This window comes from Ochotona princeps, chromosome 9, assembly GCF_030435755.1.
Source record: "Ochotona princeps isolate mOchPri1 chromosome 9, mOchPri1.hap1, whole genome shotgun sequence".
NCBI classification, from domain to species: domain Eukaryota; kingdom Metazoa; phylum Chordata; class Mammalia; order Lagomorpha; family Ochotonidae; genus Ochotona; species Ochotona princeps.
The window spans coordinates 53238614-53261926 of NC_080840.1; the positions used below are offsets into that span (position 1 = coordinate 53238614).

At 36.8% G+C, this 23313-nt stretch overlaps 1 protein-coding gene across 2 annotated transcripts in view; it reads right to left on the minus strand.

Moving 5' to 3' along the window:
• The window catches only part of ARFGEF1 (ADP ribosylation factor guanine nucleotide exchange factor 1), a 123670-nt gene that overhangs the window by 13828 nt on the left and 86529 nt on the right, over nt 1–23313 (minus strand). For both annotated transcript variants that reach the window (XR_009246092.1, XM_058668712.1), the window contains exons 19-29: nt 21305–21456; nt 17629–17757; nt 16655–16813; nt 16263–16413; nt 11484–11574; nt 6169–6209; nt 5904–6073; nt 5316–5467; nt 5019–5191; nt 4013–4173; nt 2711–2841 (exon numbers count right to left, since the gene is read on the minus strand). Coding sequence is in view for 1 of the 2 variants with exons in the window: in XM_058668712.1 (XP_058524695.1) it covers nt 2711–2841; nt 4013–4173; nt 5019–5191; nt 5316–5467; nt 5904–6073; nt 6169–6209; nt 11484–11574; nt 16263–16413; nt 16655–16813; nt 17629–17757; nt 21305–21456 (1510 nt within the window). In the remaining variant the exon portion in view is untranslated. The remainder of the gene's footprint in view (nt 1–2710; nt 2842–4012; nt 4174–5018; nt 5192–5315; nt 5468–5903; nt 6074–6168; nt 6210–11483; nt 11575–16262; nt 16414–16654; nt 16814–17628; nt 17758–21304; nt 21457–23313) is intronic.

Consider the following 23313-nt stretch of genomic DNA (forward strand, 5'->3'; position numbering starts at 1 on the left):
AAAAAAATACCCAAAGAAACCAGTGTAGTTGTATTCATTCATAAGGAAAGCTTACACAGATCCCTAGACACCTGATGTGTAAAAGCAGATGTACAGATGGGCTTGGCACTTTGGTGTACCAGGTTAAGACTCTGCTTGTGATGCTCCATGTCCCTGCGGCTCCACTTCCTACTCATCTCCCTCCTCTGGCCTAGGAAGGCAGCTGAGAATGGTCCTGATCCTTGAGGCCCTGCACCACTCCACGTAGGACAAACGGAAGAAGCTCCTGGCTTCCAGCTATGGTTCGCCCCAACTTCTGCCGCTATGGTCATTTGGGGAGAAAGCCAGTGGATGGAAGCCTCTCTCTGCCTTTCAAATACAATAGTGTTATATTCTTAAATGTAATCTAAATTAATTGCCTAGGCAAATGCTGTGGTAAAGTAGGAAAACTGCACGTTATCTCTGATGGGGCCAGTGTTGTGACACAACACTTAGGATCCTGGTGTCTCATAGTGGAGAGCCAGCTCAGGACCCCACTGCTCTGCTTCTAACCTGGCTCTCTGCTCGTGGATCTGGGGGGCAGTGGATGACAGTTTAAGGATTTGGGTCCCTGCCATTCATGTAGGAGACCAAGACAGAGTTCCAGACTTCCGGCTTCAGCCTAGCCCAGCTACTGCAGCTATTTGGAAAGTGAGTGAGTGAATGGAAGATTCCACTTGGTTACTCTGCCTTTCAAATAATAACTAATTCTTAAAATTTTTTTTGAAGTAATCACTGTAAAAAGTTTACTGATGACTTCACTTTTTCTTTACTGATGAGCACACACTTTCCTTTAACTAGAGACCATAAGCAAGGTATTATGATCCTAGGTGAGAACAGGCAACGAGAGCAGAGAACCTGCATCAAAAAGGTTTTGACAAACACTCAGGTGAAGGAGAGGGTGCTGAGGGCGTGTGCTAGCTGTAACATGTTGGCTGCTCCACTGAGGTGGGGAAACATTTGAATTCTGCTTACCTTTGAGGTATTTTTTTTTTTTAAGATTAATTTATTTGAAAGAAAATTGCAAAAAGAGAGACAGAGAGAAGGAAACAGACAAAGAGAAGGAGAATGAGAATGATGGTCTATCCCCTGGTTGGCTAAAATGGCCAGAGCTGGGCCAGCAGCAGCCTGCAGTTAAACTGGGGTCGCTCAAATAGGTGGCAGAGGACCAAACACTTGGGTCATCTTTTGCTACTTTTTCTTTTAAAGATTTGTTTTTTTATTGGAAAGTCAGATATACAGAAAGGAGGAGGAGACAGAAAGGAGGAGACAGAGAGGAAGATCCGTTCTCTGGTTCACTACCTAACTGGCAAGAGCCAGAGCTGCGCCAATTCGAAGCCAGGAGCCTGGAACCTCTTCCGGGTCTCCCACGCGGGTGCAGGGTCCCAAGGCTTTGGGCCGTCCTCCACTGCTTTCCCAGGCCACAAGCAGGAAGCTGGATGGGAAGTGGGGCTGCTGGGACACAAACCGGTGCCCATATGGGATCCCGACACATGTAAGAAGAGGACTTTAGCTGCTAGGCTACCACACCAGGTCCATCTTTTGCTACTTTCCCAGAAGCATAAACAGGGAGCTGGATCAGAAGAACAGCAGCTGGGACTTGAAATCATGCTCACAAGGGCCTTGGGTGACACAGGCAGTGGTTGAGCCTCCTGCACAGGGCCAGCCCCTAATGTTAACACATCTGATAAATACACCACCATGCCAAGACAAAAAAATGAAATGTTTCACAATGTTCTTGTAACAGAACTATAAACTTTGGCGTATTTATCTATCTCATAAAGTATTTCTATCATGATAAACAGTGTTCTAAAAACGAAAAATTTCTTATGATATATTAGCAAGCATAATCTCAGTGGGAGGTAGATATGGTTCTCACATAAGGGAAGGAAAGACTCATCTCATTAAATTTCTATTATTAATTTGTTAGAATATGTTACCTTAATGATTTTAAAAAACTCAATAAAGTTAATCTCAAAGAACAATTTTTCTGCTGAAAAGGATACTTAAAAGGGATTTTTTTGAACTGAACACTGAACTCAGGATGGGCTTGGTGGTAGGTATTAGGACACACAAATGTACAGAGCAGAAATAACCTTCACTTATATGACTCAAGGAGACTGCACTGAATATTTGTTCAGTTACATAATCCTCGTGGAGTTCCTCTGCAACTTCACTGTCTATTCATATAGACCTTTTATCAGGAATACATTTTTGAAAGAGTTCCACTTCAGAAGATATGTACTATCTAAAACCTGTATTACTGATCAGGATTTAAAAAGGAATTGATGTTTCTTTACCTAAAATTTACTAAGAATATGCATTTAAAAATTCTGCTATTATTCATCAGAACATAAAAACAAAACTGGCACTAATTGCAATTTCTGATTGTGATCAAATAAATGAAAAGATAAAAATGTTTAAAGTATTAAACTAATTTCAAAATAAAATTAAAAGCTTTAAAGTTAATTAGATTTTAAGAGAAGCAATGTACTTTCATTTTTATTTCATTCATTTAACATGTTTTAAAAATATATCAGCATATTTGAAAATCTATCCATCTAAAATTGCTTTATTTGATACAACAAAATTCATGGTCTTTACTGTGAACCTGTATTCACATAAGAGAGCTCAATTTCATTAAATGTAAAATAAACCCTCCAAAATTTTAATTATGAATACTGATTGTTACCTGGTTCTTACATCTAATTTGCATCTGTTGATGATACAGGATAATTCAAAGAGAATTGGGAACCATCCTCTCACCCATACCCTATCTTCAGGTGCCACATTCATATCATCACTTGTGTATTCTCTGAAAGCCTTAAAGAGAAAAAGTCAGACTTTACAAAAATATATATAGCACCTGTATATTTAGTGTCATGTTTCTCAGAATGCTTTTTAATGCTTTGTACAATGAAAGTAATCAATTTAATGACTTGTAAAATGATGGAGACTAAATGCCAACAGAAATTATACTTCCCAAGAACCGGTTTTATGTCTTATGAATAAATACACAGAGAAGTTCAAAGGCTCTTAGCACAAGGCTATAAGCAAACAGAATGTTAACCATCCCGATCCAATCAGTACCCACTGTATACAATTCCTGAAATATTACACTGTATCAAGCAAAATTACTCAGAGCTAATGAAAAAAAAATTTAAAACCAATGATTTTACCATGATATTTGCATCAAATTATATTGAATCCTATAAATGTTTTACTAGAATCCAAAAACTGACCTTCAATTTCACCAGCTCTTTGAATTATCAACCAGGTTAGTTCAGGTTCCTATTTTTATCATTTAAAAGGTTATGATACCACACAGGTACATTAATCACTATGAGGAAGTATAAAGGTCAAAAAGGTAATACACATGCAAAATTAGTAAGAACCCCAGAGTTCCATGTTTTAGGTAATAAAAGCCTATTACTAAATCTACGATTCATTGCCTCTGTTTATGATCGAGATAGAATACACATACAAGTTAAATGTGACAACCAGACTGACAGCTGAGTGTTTTTCCTCAGTTTTCACACCTACACTCATCCACAATGAGCCAACTTCAATATCACAGGGCACATATAATAATAATAATAATAATAATAATAATAATAATAATAATAATAATATCATCACAGGGCACGGCCAGATAAGATGCAAATGGCTGGATAAACAACCTAGCTTAAATACTAGCTCTCCTCTACCAGCCTTGCCAACAATGTGCATATTTTTAAATTTTATGTGCCTCAGTTTCCTTATCTGTGTGGGGTTATAACATTATCTGTTCCCTCAAGCTGTTATGAAGATCACATGTGCAACACTGAGAAAAATAATGCCTACAGTAATAGTTACAATCAGTAACTAGCATTAACCCAAACTCATGGATTCACTGAGAAATGAATGTTTTATATACCCTCAACTCTCAAACAACTTAACTTCCAGAATGGAACAAAATACTCAGCAAAATTCTGTTTACTAAATGACGCTATACCTGAGGTCTATCAGACACATATTTTGCACAATGGCGAATAAGTCGAATTGCTTCCATACTTGTGTCTGGAAAAGCTGCATTGCATGCAAATTCAGACAAACACTTCACTGCATCCTGGAAAGAATCAATGGTCGCTGGAAAGTGTTTTTCAAATACCAGGGCTAAAATAAAGAAAAACACATGAAAATAACTATAATTTTTCAATAAGAGATAATGAATACATCTTAAAGGTTGTTACGGGCATTGACACTCAACAAATACGGGGTTATCTCTGCCTCTTTCACCTGACTGACTGCTCCAGGACAGTAAGACTTGTTTGTTTCATTTATACTACAAACACCGCTCCTGATTAAAAAAACTGGTACAAGTACTCAATGCTTTTTGAATGAATACACAAAATTATTCAGCATATCTAATCTCCATTTCCTGATCTATAAAAGAACAATAATAAATACAGGATAGCTATTAGTACTATATAAAATAATGGAAGCAAAGTGCTTAGTGTAACACGCAAACAATAAATAGCGACCATAATACATGATTCTTGATGTCTAGAATTACCACCATTATCATCTTCCCTAAAGGCTTAACTTGCAAGCATATTACTTCAGTCTACCTCAGAGTCAAAGGAGGCTATGTATGTAGTGCTAACGGTCAAAAACAAAGACTTTGCCTCGATGACTTTGTATGTCAGTCAACTCCATCGTTTATTAGTTCTGCAATCTTAGTCAAATTATTTAACCTTTCTGCATTCGAGTTTCCTAACCTATAAGAAATTTATAATAAATACAAGTCTATAATTATAAAGATTAAATATATAAAATATACTACAGTGCTTGCCACATGGTAAACACAAGAAATTTTAGCTATAATAATAGAACATTATTATTTACTCTGGTTCTGTAGCTAAAATTTGGTAAACCTTCAGCCCACATCAGTCCCATTATCTACTTAACACAGTAAGTTTTGTGGTTCTGTTACTAGAATACAGCTGGAGAATACTCACTGACAATGTGTCCTGTTGTTTGGAATGCAAGTTCGACTATGCTTTCATCTTGATCAGATGCGGCTAGATGAAATACAGAGAAAATGTTCTTCCATCCAGACCGAATGTTAGCAGCTTGAGAATTTACCATCTGTGCTATACACCGCACAACCATATCTCGAATTGTTGGAGACCTAAAATATTAATATAATTCCTTAGATATGCAAATGGATAAAAATCACCACCTTTTTTCCTGTTTCCCCACTGCTATAAAAACTAGGATGGTTTTTATGTTAAGCATATTAACATAAATAATACCTGTTCCGCTTCATTATATGTTCAAAAGGTCTTAAGAAATCCTTTTGGAATCTGAAATTAGCAAGCTCTCCTTTTTCTAAAAACTTCATTGACAATTGCCTCAAAGAATCTACTGCAAAAATAGCTACATCTTCATTAGGGTTACAGCCAACCTACAATGGAAAGCAAAATGAACACAAAGCTAATGTCAGCAATGAAAATTCATAATTGGTTTTGTCTTAGAAAAAGTACATTATGACACACACCGTTAAGTTCTATGGTTTTTCATAAGGGTACTAGGTTTGCTAAACTATTTCTCAATGAAAAAATATGTTCCTGGCTTCAGAATGGCTCAGCTCTGGCCATTGCAGCCATTTGGGGAGTGAACCAGTGGATGGAAGCTCTTTCTCTCTGTCCTTCCTCCTCTCTGATCTTCCTTTCCAATAAATATAAATAATTCTAGAAAAAAAAGAGTAGGATTTAAAATGTTTTTCAAATTTAATAACAAAATACTAATGAACTTCTAGGAAGGATAAAGCTCTAGATTAGACAACAGGCGAATTTTAGAAAATATTATGGATTACACAACAACCATAATTATTCAAATACCTTATTAAAATGATCTCCAATAACTTCCCAGATTCGGGACCACTGCAATCGTATTCTTCCCATGTTGTAATATGATATTTCGACTATTTTTTGAAGACTAAACATTCTTGGATGTGTGGTAGAAAGTAATTCATCCATAGACACAGCACACAGCCAACGGACAAAATCCACTACAATGTAAATACATTTGCATTTCTTAGCTCAACTTCAGTTCTTCAGCCAAAATTTCAGTTTTTAAGTAAAGCAAACAAAAGTACCTACTCACCAATAGCATTTCCATCTAGTCTTGTAGATCCTGTGAAAATTCTGGGGAAAGTAAAACACATTTTAAACATTTAAGGTTGCACTTTTATTACATCAATTCAAAATTAAGTAGCCTGGGGTATCAGCCATTCTGTAGCTGCTTTAAAGGAACAACAACAAAATGAAGCAATGAAATGAGCACTGTGCGTTAGTTTCAACAGTGACTACAGACGGAGTATTTCTCCTGCTCACTCACCCCCTATGCTATCACTTTGCACTCAACACTAAATAGTTAGTGTAAATCACTAAATAGTTAGTGTAGGTGTATACTTTTGCAATTTAATTTGTAGATTCACAGGTATTTTTTGAGCTTAAAGAATGAGAATATTAATTTGTAAAACTAATGAATAATTAATACAGGACAGATCTTTAAGTTATTTTGATTATTTGCTAGCAGCAAGCAATTCTTACAATGAAAAATTCTCATTTTAATAAGCAATGCGCATGTGATTAGAAAATTCATTTTGTGATTAATGAAAAAGGATTTAATATAGTTTGCAAAAAACTCATTGTAATTAAGAAACTGCTAATGCATTTCCTTAGGGTATTAAAATGTGTAGAGCTAAGCTATGCCCACGCTGTGCTGCTCAGCTTTGCCAAGCCTTCATGAGCTCTTTTTCTGCTTTAAAGTTTCCTAACAGATTTTAGCATAAACCATATTGGCCTCTTTTTAAAGGCTGCATTTTTTTTTACCAATGTCTTGGATTCATAAGCAAAATTCTGATGTGACTAACCCTAAAATTTAATGCACACAGTAGGATTAACATGATAAGGAAATCTTGAGGGCAGGAGCAAGTCAAACATTCAACTTAAAAATGGTGGTAAGAACAGAACAGCTGTCATTCACAAGGTGGTTACTATTCTAGTGCTTTATATATCTACATATAGATATACTCATTTAATAATCACAAACACCCTATAAAGTGTACACTACTACAATCCTAATTTTACAAAACAGAAACTGAGCCACAAGGAATAACTTGCTCAAAGTTACAGAAGTGGGAAGTTTTGTAGCCAACATTCAAGATTGAAATCAGGACAGACTGACTCTAGAGTCAACCAGGTTAACCACTTCACACCTGAACAAGCATTAGAAACTAAAAAATATACATATTTAGGTATTTTCCTGTTACCACAAACTAAATGTTCTAAGTATACCATGAACTTGTAACTTAGAACTCTCGACTATCTGCTGTGGTGTCACGAAAGTGAGTATAGAAAGAACAATTAAAGCTAACACGCTAACTCAAAATTCACGCCCCTGCTAAAACAATGTCTTATGGGGCTCAGCAGCGTGGCCTAGTGGCTAAGGTCCTCGCCTTGATCCCATATGGCCACTGGTTCTAATCCCGGCAGCTCCACTTCCTCTCTATCTCTCCTCCTCTCAGTATATCTGACTCTGTAATAAAAATAAAATAAATCTTTAAAAAAAAAAACAGAAATGTCTTACGGTTTTCTATACTATCAGTAGAATGAAACAATAATTTAAAAAATCTCACAGAAAACACAGATGGCAAGGAGGAGGCATGGGATATAAGAGGGCTCAGTTAACCAAGGGACAAACAAGGTAAAAAATATAAACCCCATGAAGCTCTTACATGAACAAAGAACGAAAACCACTATACTAAAGCTTACAGATTTGACCAGCTGATGTCTTAAACTAGTGGCATTCGCTAAGGAAGGCAAAGGCTATAAACAAACCACGCCATAGAGTCTGAATGAAATCAGGAGAAACAAGAGGGAAAGCTGCACGAGAAGTAAGATTTACTCTTTAACCAAAATCAAATGGAAAGACTAGAGGAGGTGGTAAAGAACAGAAGCCGACGGAGATTGTATGCAACCACAGGGAAAGGAAGCAACGAGTTTGGAAGACAATGAAATGCTGGACAACACAGGCTCCAAGGACAGAGAACTCTTATCTGCAGACAGGCTTAGTAGACTCACGGTGAAAGCAGCAGGTAACGGGGGCATGCTTCCTGAGTAAGGGCATTCAGATTCCTACTCACTTTGGTAGCCTCTGAGGGGTCAGTTTATTTCTAGTAACACTCCACTAAAGATAAGCCATAGGGTAGAGTACAGTAGTCTGTGGAGGCACTTAAAGTTAAGCCTTAATACACTAAGGCAGAACAGAGCTATATATTTCACAAAATCAGTCTAAGAAATGGATTCTGTATTTCCTGTATGAGAAGTAAAGGAAATATGAGAACTTTGTTGAGAATAAAAGGCATGCCCTTAGGAAGTATGAGGAAACAAAAATCAGTAAGATTACTGCTTCATCCACATAATACCAAAGTGCCAAAAATATTGACAAAAGCATAACTTCTGAATTAAAAATTTAAATTGCATATAACTCACAAGCACCCTAAATAAATCTGAGGAAATATTTGTTTGTAACACCTAAATAAAAGATACTATGAGCAAATGAAGTTGGGATTAAGTGCATATTCTGAAAGTTGATAGAATGTTCCTAACTATGAGTTAGGTCCATATACAGCTTTATAATAAAAATAAAAACTATTAAGGTAAATATCACTTTAGCTTTCAGAAGTAAATTCCTGAACAAAGTCTATCACCACATAGGTTCATAGCATTTCTTATAAAGGTTCTACCTTCGTAAAATGCTGGAGAATTAGGTACTCCAAATTAAAGGGTCTAATATTTTCCTAAACTCTGATGGTATAAGTTTCCTGACTTTAAAAAATGGATAACAGGAAGATTTTGTCACTGTAAAGCTTAAGAGCACCATGCTTCCCCTGCTACTACTTAACAGAAGCTACAAAGAAGTAAATCTGAAAAGGTTTAAATCTTTTTTTCTTCTTTAGTCCCTATACTTGCAAGAGATCACAGTATTCAGAACACTATGCCTAAGGACAAGGAAATGACTGTTTGCTGGGTAAGCATAGAACTTTCCAGAATGATGTCAGGTAATATTTGTACTACTGTTTCGGCTACCATCGATAGATCACTGAATTAAGCCTATGAAGCAGAATTGGAATTAAACATATAAAAATAAATGCACATAAGCAGAAGGAAATAGAAAAGAAATCTAATGAGGAATAAAAACAGCATGAGAATTCTATAACCTTTACAATATATCAAAGCTGTAACATTTAACACTTTCACTGTAGGCGTACACAAATATTAGCGCCTTACATAAAACCGGATCTCTGATTTATTTGTTGAATTGGTAATGATGAGCAGACCAGGTACTAACAGACTCTGTGCTAATTCTCTGAAATAATAAGAATGTTTCAGAGGTGTTTTTGTGTTAAATTTGAAAACTAGAGAGCAAGAGAGCTGCCATTTGCTAGTTCACTTCCCCTGCAATACCTGACTTTGGGCCAAAGCCAAAGCAGGAAGCCGTGAACTCAATCCAGGTCTCCAATGAGGCCGACAGGAACTAAATCACTTTTGCCAACAACCTGCTGACTCCCAGGGTCTAATTATTAACAGAGAGCTGGAATGGAGCTCTGTAGACAGGAATAAACCTGAGCACTCCAACATGGGAGCCCAATGTCTAAACCACCAGGCTAACAGCTTGTCCCTGAAATAGCATAAATTCTTAAAACAGAGGCATGCATATAACAAACATTGGTTAGCAGGAAAAATTAGAACTAGTCATATAAATTTTATATGGCAACAGAAAGACAGTAAAATACTTATTTTATCTGAATAGACTCTCAGAAAGCCTAAATAAATTATCATAATGACACAGATGATTTCCTGGAAGGTAACAGAATCACCGGGGAGGGAGCTAGCCTGGTAAAAGAAAGGGCAGCTATTATACATGCAGCCAGAGAGGCATGGTAGGCTTGCAGTGGAGAGGCCCACATCCCACACTGGGGTACACTGGTTCAATTCCTGGCTCTGACTGATGACTCCAGCTTCCTGCCTTGGAAAGAAGCAATGATAGCTCAAGTTACTGGGGACCTGCCACTCATGTAAGACGGCTGGATTGACTTGCTGGTTCCTCACTCTGATCCTGGCCACTGCGGATATCTGGGGAGTAAACCACCAGATGGGAGCATTCTGTCTCAAAAAAGTCAAGCAAGTACAAAGAGATTCTCTAAGTGTACATCTTGGCTTCACTTCTAAAAATTCTTCAGAAACAGAAAAAAAAAGTTTTTCTAAGTAGTAGAAAAAGTTTTCCTAAGTAACAGAAAAATTGAGATAAGGCAAGTCTGGTTCTTAGAGTGACCAATTTATGTAATCCCTTGTTTCAACTTCCTCATTTGTAAACTGAGGTCAACAATATTCATTTAAAGACTACCAGAAGGATGTAATACAGTGATAACTGTAACACACTTTGTGAAATGACCCACATATGGCAACCTTCACATTATAAAGGTGTAAGATGGAACAAACTCTTCAATCTTGACAATAAAGACAAATGATCTTCTTTCCAAAAAAAGAAGTTCAGCAAGCGCACATTGAAAACTTCAGGGACAAAACTCCAGGGAGTACACTTCCAAAATCAGCAGCCCTAACACTCTAGTTCTGCTGCACTGAAGCAAAGTAAAATATCGGACTTGCATGAGTCTTCAGGCCACTAAAAGATTGTAATATGTATTTTAGAAAAGTTTCCATCACAACTGGATTTTGAAAATAGTAACGTCAGTGCTGTTAAACAATAAGATTGTATTCTGTGGGCATTTAACTGGAGAAAATGAATCTTGAAAAAACATTGTGAGTTAATGTTTCATATGCTGGGCATTTTAAAATCTGGAGTATGTATTTCACAGCATATTAAGTTGCAACATGGGTTTTCTTTTAAAAAAATAAATGAAAAGAGGAAATAGCTGGTAAATATAATACATGAATTACAATGTACTTTCTATCAAAGTGTGCAATGAGAATTTTCAAGAAGATCCTTTCATTTTATTCATAATTCAGTCTTACATCACGGAACCAGAAACACAAATCATACAGCATCTTTAAAGAGTGACAACAATGGGCATATACTTTCTATAAAAAAGAGTAAAATATCTGTGTATTCTTTTCCATCAATGTCATCCTTTCCCCAGCGCTTGATAATATCTATTATAATTTAGAAGCTTTTTATTATTCATCTCCTTCCTCTATTACATGATCAAAAAGTAAAATTATAGGTACTTAATCATCTAAATCACAACATATCACAATATATATAATCTTATACAACTTTCGAAAAATTATTTTGGTATTAAGGTTTTTTTTTCACTAATGAGCAAAATACATCTAAGTACTACAAAATTTAAATAATATTCATCTGAAAAGGGAATTAAATCAATGCCTTACCTATCTACAGCAACAACAACACTTTGAGAACTGGTTTCTCCAATGGACTCCTGAATACTTGCTATCTGCTTCCAGTCCACATTTCCTCCAACTATCACATATAAAAGAGAGTCATTTCAGTTTGCAAACAATTCAAAGGGAGAATACACTTATAGTTGTAAAACACATTTCTAAAAGCAATTATTTCCCTAATAGAAGCAGCAAGGCTTTCCATGAACATTTATTTTGGCATCACTGACATTTACCAATGCCAAATATGCTATACACTAAGTAGTATATGAGACATGGTTAGCAAGGAACAAAAAGCATTGCAAATATCACACAAAGTAGGGGCACTGAGAGCTTAGATCACAAAGTTAATAACACTGAGATGCAACTTCCCTTAGTGGTTAACAAATGCAGTGCTAACTTCAGTTCTAATGATCTTTTCTAAGGATGATTCCAAATACAATTCTTAATCTCTAGATCCCTACTTTAACACGTTCTTGGTCAAAATTACTTAACTTTCCCCCAACATGTCTCATGTATTGGGCAGAACAATATCCCGTTTCAAACTCTAAACCTGAGAATCGTCTTTAATATTTCCCTTGCCTCCACCATTTAATATTCAACTATCCATTAAATATTTTTGGACCCATTTTCAGATCATCTACCAATTTCATCACTAGTAAGTTTGGGAATTTTAGTTCTCAACTTCTAGAATGGTTTCCAGACTTATGTCCTTGCCAGTAATCATTCTTTTCAATTTATCCTGCCTGATTACTTCTTTGTTCTTTTATTTATTTTTTTGTTTTGCCTGATTAATTCCTGAATCATTACCTTCATTTTGCTTATTACTGTTACTACTCTTAAGGCATTTCCCATCAACACTATACCTAACATGTAACCCTATTTATAACACTCCTCAATCAAATTTTAACTAAGACCCATTTTCATTTATCAGTGAAGGATTTCTCCATACAATTATTAATTACCATGGAATTAAACATTTCTCTATTACGTATTACTCCATCAGATCTATTTCTACATAGTGTGATATAATAATTTCATATGCACTAATTCTGTTACTGGTATGAAAAATTTGTTAAAAAATTGGATGCTAGAAAAACAGCAGCAAGAAACAGATGAAACGGATAGCATGTTACAGAGTGTCCTGAAAGTTGGGAAACGAATCACACACATTTAGTGCTCTCACAATGTTAAGTTCAAAGAAGGTATTCAAGAAACATGTTAACTTGACTGACCAAACACTCATTAAGCATCCTTGTAAGTGCAACCAGAGCAGGTGGTATCACTGAAACTGAGAACTTAACAATGTAAACAAAGAGATGAGATTTCTTCAGTAATCTATCAGGATTGACAGATATATTAATGCTGAACTTTAATAGAATGTAACAGGATGCAACTTTATGGCTGAAATGAGCTAACTAAATTTAACGTAAGTTTGCGAAACAGCAATAACTTTGACATGAAAAGGAGAATAAAGGTGTTGGTTCATGGAAAGGCCTCATACGTATATAAGGAAATATTAATTAAAGCTGGGTGAGCAGAATGACATGTAGAGAAGCAGAAGGAGAAGCTATTTAGACAGAGGGAGCAACTGAACAAAGTAATGATTACTGTCAAGTACGTATCACATTTTAACAGACTTACGTATAATCATAACAGAAAATTTGGCAGGGGCAGGGTAGGAGAGAGGAAACAGTAGGCGGGACTAGAAGCTGCAAAGACAGACTAGAAATATAATGTAAAGATCGTTAACTGTCAGTTTACTGGACTACTTTTGGAAACAGAACCATTAAGCCTTTTAGAGGATTTACACAATCCAATCTTACTTTCCAAAAATAACTGGCAATATTTGGCAAACACACAGCAACAGGAAGAGACACTGGAGGCAGGGAGACAAAGGCTCTAAATCTAAATCTATATCTATATTTATATCTATATCTAAGCAAAGAATGAAAGACAAGGGAACTGACAAAGGACCGGGATACCTGGAAAACAGCAACAGGGAACACATTAAAAGGACAGCATATTGTAGAAGTTTATTGAAGAAAAATCCAGGAGAAAAGTATCAAAAACCACATAACATGCTTTCCTTTGTGTACTAACTAAATGTCCTTTCCACACTGTTCTACACCTTTAATAGGTAAAATAATAGCTTGTAATAAGTAAGCATAGAAATAGATACAGGAATGAAAAAAATGTTTAGGAATCCAAAGAATCTACTTGACAGATAAGTGCTATCTTTCAAATAACTGTATGACGGTATAACCTAACAGGCTAACAGCCCCTTCTCTGCCAAAACAATACTGAACACAGCACACATACTTAGGTTAACCAAGAAAGATATTTGCGTTGAGAATATTATCTTAAAATATATATATATATATATATTCTAGGGCAAGCATTATGGAGCAGCAAGTTAACCTGCCTCCTGCAACACTGGCAATCCACATGAGTGCCAGTTTGAGTTTTAGTTGTACCACTTCCGATCCAGCTCCCTGTCAATGTGTCTGGGAAGGCAGAGGAAGATGGCCCAAGTTCTTGACACCCTGTATTAACTCTACTGTATTCTTAATAAGTGAAAGTAGATTTTTATCATAGATAAATATATGCAATCAGCTCTCTGTAGCCATGAGTTCCACAGATTTAACCAATGGTGCACTGAAAATATCCAGAGGAAAAATTGTTTCTGTGCCATGGTAAATATCATTCATATAGAGATATTTAAGGTACACAAGATGTGGTCAGGAATATATAGTGTATCATTTAATAAAAGGGACTTAAACACCTGAGTATCGAGTATCATCGATCCACAAGGGTCTAGGAACCAGTCTGTTGAGCTATCATGTGACAACTCCACTGAATCCCATCAATGCTGAATGGACTACTTGGTGCATGGTTACTGTTAATAAACACATTTATCAGGTAAACTACCAGTTTTCTCCACCATATCCTCATCTTGCATAAATTACAGGTATAGATAGCATCCTGTTAGGAAAGTATTTTGTATCTGAGAAAGTGCACACAGGAAAATGGGTGTAAACATTCCTCACATGGTTTGACAATAAGACAGAGCAGTTCTCTCAATGTTATAGGCAGAAAATGACCCTGAGGACCCAGAAGTTAGTGGAGTAAGGACCAAATCAAAAACAGCTTCACAGGAAAGTCTAAATAAAGTGTTTAAGGGGGAGTTTCTGTTTTTGGAGTGGCTTGAAAATCAAAACTACTTTTGATTTCTAGTTTTGAAACGTGGGTATTCATGTAAATTTCTTTCTTTACTGAAGGGAGAGGCAGGTAACCTCATATAATCTTAGTGCAACAGCACAGAGCACAGTAACAGATAAATTTCACATTTATTTTAAGCATATTAGAGAACATTCATAGCAAATATCATTTTCTCATTTGATTATAACTTTTAGAAGAGGAAATTTCAACTGGCACTTTTATCTTTAGCATAACCTAATTCCGTGGTCCTCGTTGCCAACTCTGTGGTCCTACTTGCCTTCTAACTTTCCTTTGCCTTTCAAAGCTATTAAACAACTCAGGACATATTCTTTTCACTTGACTGTAGATGTTTCATCTGTACCTAGTACAACTTCATAAAGTATAGTAGTTACTCTTCAAAGCTGAACTTGCAGGTTATGAACATTACTATGTAAGTGCTCAGGCAAAATCCTATAGCATCTCTCAGCTATAAGAGATTTTCCAGATCTCATAATAGCACAACATTTATGGTGTCATCAAAGAGGCAGTCATTGTTAGATACTTCTACGGGACTACACCTGAGAAGTAATTTGCCCTGGTCCTATTGCAACCTGAAACCAGAACCTGGCCCCCTCGTCTTTACCTTCCCATGAATCATTACTTAGGTTTCAAATTGTTCTGGTTTTGAGACTTTTTAATGGTAGAAAAAACAGAGGAATTACTCAAAGATGAAAATGACCAGAAATGGACTATTACAGTACAAAAGTCCTGGATTTCTGGCATCTCCCTTATGCTCCAAGTCATTTCTCTATATTCCTTGGTTGGGGGTATAGTACAGGCAGAATGACAAACAGTACACAGAAACCTCTAATATGACAGACAATGTACCAAGTCTATTAATTTCCATGAATATTCTGATTTAATCCTTATAAGCTTCAAAATAGTCAACATCCTTAGTCTGAAAAAAAAAAAAACCTGTATCTCAGAAAGTTAAACTTCTATGTAGTTGGGAAAAAATAAATTAATTTGAACACTGAAGGGCAATACTTTAGATCAGTCAAAACTTTTCTTCTCCCTTTAGGTTAACTGCTTCCATTTGTGATTAAAACTGTTATGTTTTTTATTTTTGTATGTTCATTTTCACTAGTATTTTCCTTTGTTCTACTGGGTTAAAACAGGAAGTATCTGGCCACAGTAAGAACCTGGGAGTGATTTCCCAGAGGGAGGAGAGTTTGATTCAGCCCACAAAAGACCTTTACAAACTCTGAATGCGAATGCTTTCTCTAGTTTGTTCTATCTGTACGCCAATATTCCCACATTCAAGTTGCCTGCTTTTGTCTTAAAAGTAGGTCATTTTAAGGTACAGCCTTGCCCCAAGCTCCCAGTAAAGCACTGCAAACCAGATCAGGCAAAAAGATACATTTTCCCCTCCTCAGTCCATCTTGCATTTCCTTGTGAAATTGAACAAATTTCATTTTAACTTACCTTTCCATTAATATTATTCCAATAAAGATTAATAGGAGTAAAACAATTTTTGATGCTTTATAAAAAGATTTTTAAAAAGCTTACCTAACCCCAGACCTACAAATTCATCAGGAGCCTGATCTTTTGTTCCAGTAAGAGAGCCTTCTCTGCCTCGCACTGTTCCAGAAATGTATCGAGGTTTTACTCCGGTTCCTATGAGCTGCGCCAGCTCCAATTGACTGATGCACTTCAGAATCTTGATTACAGAAAGGAAAGTTTTCTTTTAATTGTTGTTAAAAATAGTCCCAGAAACATTTAGATGTATATAGTACATTATAAATACACATGGTATGATAAACTATAATTAAATGTTAGTCTTAAATGTACTAAACAAGCTTGCTCTCTACTTAAGCATGTTCTTAAGTTCTTAGAAGATTTAGCATTAGTGCATTCATAACCCAATCTACAAAATTGAAAATAAAGAAAGAAGTTTATACCTCATGCCATGAATTCCCCAAATAATTTCCATCTGTATGAGCCACTGTAATAAGTGTTTTTATGGTGTCAATGTTCTTCTGCTTCATCTCAGTAATACCAGAGCTCACTGTGAGCAAGGTAAACCTTGCTAGTGCCTGGACATATGCATCTCTTTCAAGCTATAAAAATGCGAAAAGTATATTGTAAACAAACTAGTGTCTTACTGATGAATTCCTTGTTTAATTAGCTATTTTAAGACATGTCATAAATAACATACAATACTAAAAAATAAAATTTCAAAATTTTCAGATAAATAAAACAGAAAAAGCATCATTTTCTAAAATGCAAAGGTAATGGAGATATCAAATCTAGGTAAGATGCTATTGAAAATCAATTGATTTGGATAGTCAAAATCATTCATTGAGGACTCCACTTTAAGATCACAGAGATTAGCAAAGATGCTTACAAATTTCCTAATTTCTTCTCTAGGCAGTAGCTTTATGCAATAAAATTCACAAATGAATGTAAAATGAGTTAAGAGAAAAAAGTAAAAGGGATAAAGGCATCCTTAAAGCACATAGATTACCAAAGGGACTGCTTCCTATGAAACCAATCTATTGAAACTTGGTTCTCTTAAGTGTAATTTATTCTTAGATTGAAGTCATAATTTCACATTAAAACACATACACACACAGTGTCAGTAAGTATGAATATGCAAAATGTTTAAATAAGATACTCAACTAACAGAGAATGGAGGTCTTGAACCTAATTAATATTCTAGGGGGGAAAATCATCTAAGCAAAGTTGTTATAACTGTAAATCAATATAGATAGCACAGCTTCCTAGAAACCAGATCATTAAAATTCATTTGAATTTCATCATAAATTTGAAACAAATTATTATTAAGACAAAAAATTATTGCAACTTGAAGTAGAGTAATAGCAAAAGAATTCCAGAATTTCTAGACAGGATACAACAATAAAATTCTTGTTACCTGAATGCTGAAAATGCAAGCAATTCTGATTGCACATCTTATACCTTCCAGGCAAAGGGAGGCTACTTCAGTATCATCACAATCTTGGAGACCCACACTAAATGCAGCCAGAAAAGGTGTCCAAGCCAACTGTAAAAATAACATAAATACATTATGGACATCAAGTAACAATCACATTTTATGAGGGAACTTTGCAAATTCACAGAAAATGGGGTCAGCATTGTGTTATAGTACATGAAGCCACTGCCTGTGATCTTGGCATCCTATCTGGGCACTGGATTGAGTACAGGCTGCTCTACTTTCTGTCCAGTTCCCTGTTAATGCATTCAGGAAAGCAGTGGTGATGGTCGAAGCCGTTACACCCACATGGAAGACCTAAATGGAGTATTAGGCTCCTAGCTTCAACCTGGTTCAGCCCCAGTAGCTGCAGCCATTTGGGTAGTGAACCAGCAACGGACCATTTCTCTGTAGCCTTGCCTTTTGTATAAATACATCTCAAAAAAAAAAAAAAAAAAAACTCATAGGAGCCAGTGTCATGACTCCATAGGCTAATCCTCCATATGCAGTCACCAGCATCTCCTATGTGTGAAGATTCTAATCCCGGCTGCTCTACTTCCCACCCAGCTCCCTGCTTGTGGCCTAGGAAAGTAGCTGAGCATGGCCCAAAGCCTTAGGACCCTGAAGGAGACCTGGAAGAAGCTCCTGGCTCCTGGCTTTGGATCAGCTCAGCTCTGGTTATTGTGGCCACTTGGGAGTGAATCAGCAAATGGAAGATTTTTCTTTGTATCTCCTTCTCTTGTATATCTGCCTTTCCAACAACAACAACAACAAATCAAAACAAAAAGTCTTAAACAAAAAAAGCACTGCTCTTGTTTGTAACTAATCAGGGTGCAACACTTTCACATTAAGTTTTTAGTCAGAATAGTGTAGGTTAACTCAGCTGAGGTATCTGTGATGTTGGCTACCATTCCCTGGGTGAACTGTCAGCCCTCTTCTGCTAGGGCATGGACAACATTAATTTTTTCTCATGGATTTATGTAGATGATGGTCTGCTGCTATAGGTATTGTCTCTCTTCCCATTTAAAAATGTAAAAGCCAACTGTAAAAGCCACAGCATCAAAAACTTTCTGAAGAGCATCAATTATTTCATCATCCACCCAAGTTTCATCATCAATATGACTTTGGCTTTTGCTATAATTTTAACAGAATGTATCTGCTCTGAAAAGAGCACTTTTCGAAATGATGGCTTATCCCTTTTAGTACCTCGAACTAGATCTTGTCAGACATTATGACAAGTCCTTGTGAGTTTACCTTAATGCATAAAATTTTGAAATCCAAGCATCATATCCACCTGTCACAAACTTTATGCAGATCCCTATTTTAAAAAGATAATTGTATGGGGCCCGGTGGCATGGTCTAGTAGCTAAAGTCCTCACCTTGAGCGCCAGGATCCCATATGGTCACCGGTTTTAATCCCGGCAGCTCTGCTTCCCATCCAGCTCCCTGCTTGTGGCCTGGGAAAGCAGTCGAGGAAAGCCCAAAGCCTTGGGACCCTGCACTTGTGTGGGAGACCTGGAAGAGGTTCCTGGCTCCTGGTTTCGGATCGGCACAGCACCAGCCGTTGCACTCACTTGGGGAGTGAATCATCGGACGGAAGATCTTCCTCTCTGTCTCTCCTCCTCTGTGTATATCTGACTTTGTAATAAAAATAAAATAAATCTTCAAAAAAAGAAAGATAATTGTATGATAGAGTACACTGCTAATGAATTTGGAAAAAAAAAAGCTAATTCTGTCTCTCTAACAGATAAAACAAGCACGACAGTAGCCCGGTTAGGACACTACTACAGCACTCCAAGGAAAAGCAGGGCTCCTGGGTAAGGTGATCGCAATACAAATGGCAACGAGGAGGAAAGGTTCTTGATTTTAGCATGGAGGATGCACTAAGAAACTGCAGCTAATCCAGAGAGCAAATTAGAAAAGCTATCTAACAAGAACGTTCAATGAAATGCAGAAAAATTTACATGAGAAACAGCAAAATATGCTATTGTATGCAATGATCTAAAACTGAAGAGTGATATAAGCAAACAGAAGGTTTGTCATTCCCATTACCCCCCCCCCCAAATATTAGTTAAAAGAAAACAAAATAGTCTGAGATCATTTAAAACAAAACAAAAAATTTTACAACATTTAATTCACAATAAAACTACTGTTTCTTAGATTTCAACGTCATGTTCTACTTCATTTCAAAAGCTAAGAGCAGTTGCACTTCGCCACTCCTTCTAACATTGTTGTTTTAGGTTTCTCACTCTTACGCCACAATTTTTTCATTAACTTTTAGCAATACCATATCACACCAATTTTAGGGTAAGGACAGAACAAAGGAAGCACAGGAACTTGTGGTCATCTTGTACTATTTATACATTTTTCTCCTAAAAGTTCATGTAAAATGAAGTTAAGAGATATATTTTGGTATAAAAAATTTAATATCTAAGCTTACAAAGCATATTCAAAACACATATGAAAATGTGTATTTTATATTTTATGTATATGCATACACACACATATACATATATATATGTCAGCCAGGAGACAAACTGGTGCCCATATGCGATTCTGGCCCATGCAAGGCATGGACTTTAGCCACTAGGCTATGGTGCCGGCCCTAAGAAACTAATCTTTTAATTCTACTTTTCCACAAGCTTTCTAAAGTAGCCTCAAACTTAAATGCAATTAGAAGGAGAAGTCAAATTATGCTTTCGGCCTCCATAGATTTTATGCTATCTCACGAACAGGAAAATGTTATAACCACCCCCCCTGCATTTTTTTTAGGTTTATTTATTTTTTTTTGGAAAGAAAGATATACAGAAAGAAGAGACAGAGAGGAAGATCTTCCATCTTTTGATGCTGATTCACTCCCCAAGTTGCTGCAACAGCTGGAGCTGAGCCGATCCAAAGCCAGGAGCCAGGAGCCTCCTCTGGGTCTCCCATGTGGGTGCAGGGTCCCAAGGTCTTGGGCCGTCCTCGACTGTCCTCACAGGCCACAAGCAGGGAGCTGGATGGGAAGCAAGGCCGCTGGCAAGGCAAGAAATTGAGCTGCTAGGCTACCATATAGGGCCCCATTTTCCCTTTTCAAATGTGACACAAGTCCCTCCCTTTTCCTTGTAATGGCAATGCTCAATTCATTCTGAAACTTGGACAAAGGACAGAAAAGAACAGGAGAATAAAGAAGGAATGAGAAATTAAACTTTAGAGAGCACAGTTCTCTGTCTTATTAAATCAACCCATGCAGGCAAACAACATTCCCTGCTGTTCCGTACCCTTGCCCTGGGCTCCAGGTACTATCCTTCATGTTAACTCCCGGGCTGGAAGGACTGAGACACCACAAGAACATCGCGATCACTGTAAGATCTGGGATAACCTCAACAATTCTATAACACATTACCCAGGCCAAAAGCTAATGATTATTATCCCAAATCTTCATATTCTTAAAATCCTAAGATTTTACATCCATTAATTACATGCAGTACACATCTCTTCCTGCTCTCTTTAAAAGAAAATTAATGCCTACTATAAATTAAATAACGTGGCTATTACTTTCTAGTTTACAATATGTTTCCTTAACTTAAAAATGAGTACACTGAAATTTTTAAAGTGCATTCTTATGAGTAATTCTAACCTTGAACATGGGTCTCACGTGTTCCAAATGTGTTGCACTTGTAAAAGGTGCCTGGACATGGCTCACTGCCTCCATGAGTGCTTTAGCTGTCTTAGCCATCTGTTCCATTTCCAAGTTATACAGAAGTCTTCTTTGCTTTTCACTGGCTACATCTGAAACAATAAACATTATGAGCATTTACATATAAAGTATTTAGCACATTGTTTTGATGCTTTACTATCAAATACTGACCACCGTTATTTAAAAACAGTTCTATGAAGCAGGCACATAAGGTCACTTACTACATAATTTCACCGTTAAAAATTAGGTATATACAGAGAAACAAATACACCGCTGTTTGCCTGGGGGTAAGAGAAAAGAAGTATAACTGCTTAATGGGTTTGGGGTGTTATCTGGGAATAAAGAAATTTTCAGAACTATACAGAGAAGGTGGTTGCAAACCATTTGAATGTAACATTTTTTCTGAAGTACCTTCGTTGGTGATTAGGCCTTCATTTTCACACCTAATTAAATGTCTAGTCTATTATTTGCTTTTTCTTTTCTCTACAGCATTATCACATTTCACTTTTTGTGGCCTGTTTGTGTATGGTGATAGAAAATCAGTGAGAAACTGGAAATAGGATATTTCAATTCCATTTTCCATGGAAATTTTGAAGCATTCTTGTACTTCTTGTTATAAACAGAGCTGAAAGTAACACTATCAAACTGCTATCCATCACTGGAGCAGAATAAGAGGCGAGGATGTATGATTCAAGATTGAAATTCACCACTTAATATTTCTGAGCTTTATTTGAAAGGCAGAGTTACAGAGAGGAGGAGAGACAGAAAGAAGGACATACATGTTTTCCACCTGCTTGTTTACTCTTCAACCAGCCAGAGCTGAGACGATCTGCGGCCAAGATCCAGCAGACTCCTCAGAGTTTCCTACATGGGTGCAGGGGCCCAAAGACTTAAGTTATCTCTGCCGTTTCCCCAGGCATACGCAGGAAGCTGGATTGGAAGCAGAGTAGCTGAGACCTGAACCTGCATCCATGGGCGATGCTGACACCAAAGGTGGAAGTTTAGCCTACCTGGCTACGGCACTGGCTCATGAAAGCTTTTCACACTACACTGACCTCATTAACTCTGATTCTCTTATTTCTCTAGACTTCAGTCTTTTTACCCATAAAGTAAGCGAAAATTTCCTAAAATTCCTTAGAATATAATTTCCTCTAGGGTGACAGAAACAAAAAAAGCTCAAAAAATTTTTTAAAGATTATTTTAAAGGCAGAATTATAGAGAAAGAGGGAGAAAAGAGGGTAGAGATCATCCATCAGTTGATTCACGCCCCAAATAGCTGCAATAACTAGAACTGTGCCAATCTGAAGCCAGGAGCTTCTTTGTTGTCTCTCACTGGGTGCAGAGGCCGAAGGACCTGGTCATCCTCTGCTGCTCTCCCAGGCACATTAGCAGGAAGGCAGATGGCAAGTGGAGCAGCTGGATTCAAACTGTTACCCATACGGCATGTCAGCACCACAACAAACACTTTGGCTATGTCCAAACACTGCCTCTCTATTATTCTAACGTTGTCTCCTAAGTTTCTGATTCACAATGCTTCGACTGAGAAATACATCACATGAGCCTTATCGCGTCTCTCCTTTCAAAAGAATTCTGCTACTGTAATCCTTTTAAGCTTGAGATTTTACTACCAAGTGTGCTCAGCAAGGCAAGAACCCCCTTTCTCTATTACTGTTAGATTTTTGAAGCATTTCTCTCACCTTATTCTGGCAATCATATTTTAGCTGCAATTTCCTTACCACTGTATGCATGTACCATGTCTGGAATAAAATTAAGGTTACAGCTGGGTACCAGTGGTAAACTCTAGAGTCTACAGTGACAGAAGCAGTAGTCCGTCTCAGGCAGTCCTTTCTGACTGCCTAACTTCCCCAATGATCCCAACCTTCTCTACCTCATTTAATCACCCCACTTTTCAGCTTCCATTTATGCATAATGATAGAAGGAAGAATAGA